At 38.4% G+C, this 1093-nt stretch overlaps 1 protein-coding gene across 2 annotated transcripts in view; it reads right to left on the reverse strand.

The window, feature by feature from the left end:
- The window catches only part of ddx21 (DEAD (Asp-Glu-Ala-Asp) box helicase 21), a 9620-nt gene extending 8898 nt beyond the window's left edge, over window positions 1-722 (reverse strand). For both annotated transcript variants that reach the window (XM_017418720.3, XM_017418719.3), the window contains exon 1: window positions 560-722. In XM_017418720.3, coding sequence (XP_017274209.1) covers window positions 560-643 — 84 coding nt within the window. In that variant the 5' untranslated portion in view covers window positions 644-722. The remainder of the gene's footprint in view (window positions 1-559) is intronic.
- Between the last annotated feature and the right edge of the window lie 371 nt (window positions 723-1093).

Here is a 1093-nt window from a genome sequence, read left to right on the forward strand (position 1 = left end):
TTGAATTTACCATGGCCTGGATGACTGAGAATCTACACCAGCATACGTCTTTTCCCCATATTTATGTTTTAATATTTTTACCACAATAAGGTTAAATTAAAAACATGGTTGGTTGTGCACTGTAACAGCTGTTTACTTTATCTACACAGATTGCGTCCAAAAAGCAGATATACATAAAAGGGAACCGTTTCTTCCCAGTTTCCATGGACACAAGTCATGAATCCATATGTTCTACAGATCAGCTGAAGGCGAGAACACGTGATCACCTACGTCAGCTAGGCTACCTAGCTCTCTGCTAACACCAAATAAAACATGAATTACCGCTCATAACAATAAGAAAACAACTTTTACAGACAGTAACTTAATTGTATGTGTTTATCTTGCTATTTTTTCGAGCCGTCATTGTTTTAAAGCAGCTTTACTAGCGTTGTAAATGTTTCCTTTGTCGGGTTAGCACAGGCAGCCACATGTTATCAAACATGGAGGTGCCGCGACAGGAACTCAGAAATTCAACACAGTTTTGTGGCTTCTTCGGGTCGACGCGACTCACTACACTCACCTTTAAGGTCGTAGCCTCCGCGACAGTGTCCACATCTTCATCCATGATATGCTCCTCGCTTTCAAAGATGACTTTTGACGGCATTACTCAATCCTGATGGAAACCCTCGGCGTAGACACACAGGCTAACCTACGGGCACGCGGATGGAAAGGAACGCGCAAGGCGGCGCGCGGAGACTCGTTCATGAGCCAGTCATAGAAATAGACTAAATAGATAGGCAAGACCTCAACAAACATGCGTTAAATTAAAATAGAACAAAACAAATCGCAGCAATTTGTAAGTTTAATCAAACTATACTGGGGCGTTTTTAAATCAGTTTTAATAAAATTCTTTATAATGCTTATTAATTTGACTTCAGCTGACAACTTTTTAGGAGCTGAAACAGAATCTATCAGCTCCATTTCATACACTGTCACTCAGTGGTCAATCAGTGGTCATCACAAGAACTGCACTGAAAGAAACTTGCAATGACTTATATATATATATATATATATATATATATATATATATATATATATATATATATATATATAT

This window comes from Kryptolebias marmoratus, linkage group LG15, assembly GCF_001649575.2.
Source record: "Kryptolebias marmoratus isolate JLee-2015 linkage group LG15, ASM164957v2, whole genome shotgun sequence".
Taxonomy (NCBI): domain Eukaryota; kingdom Metazoa; phylum Chordata; class Actinopteri; order Cyprinodontiformes; family Rivulidae; genus Kryptolebias; species Kryptolebias marmoratus.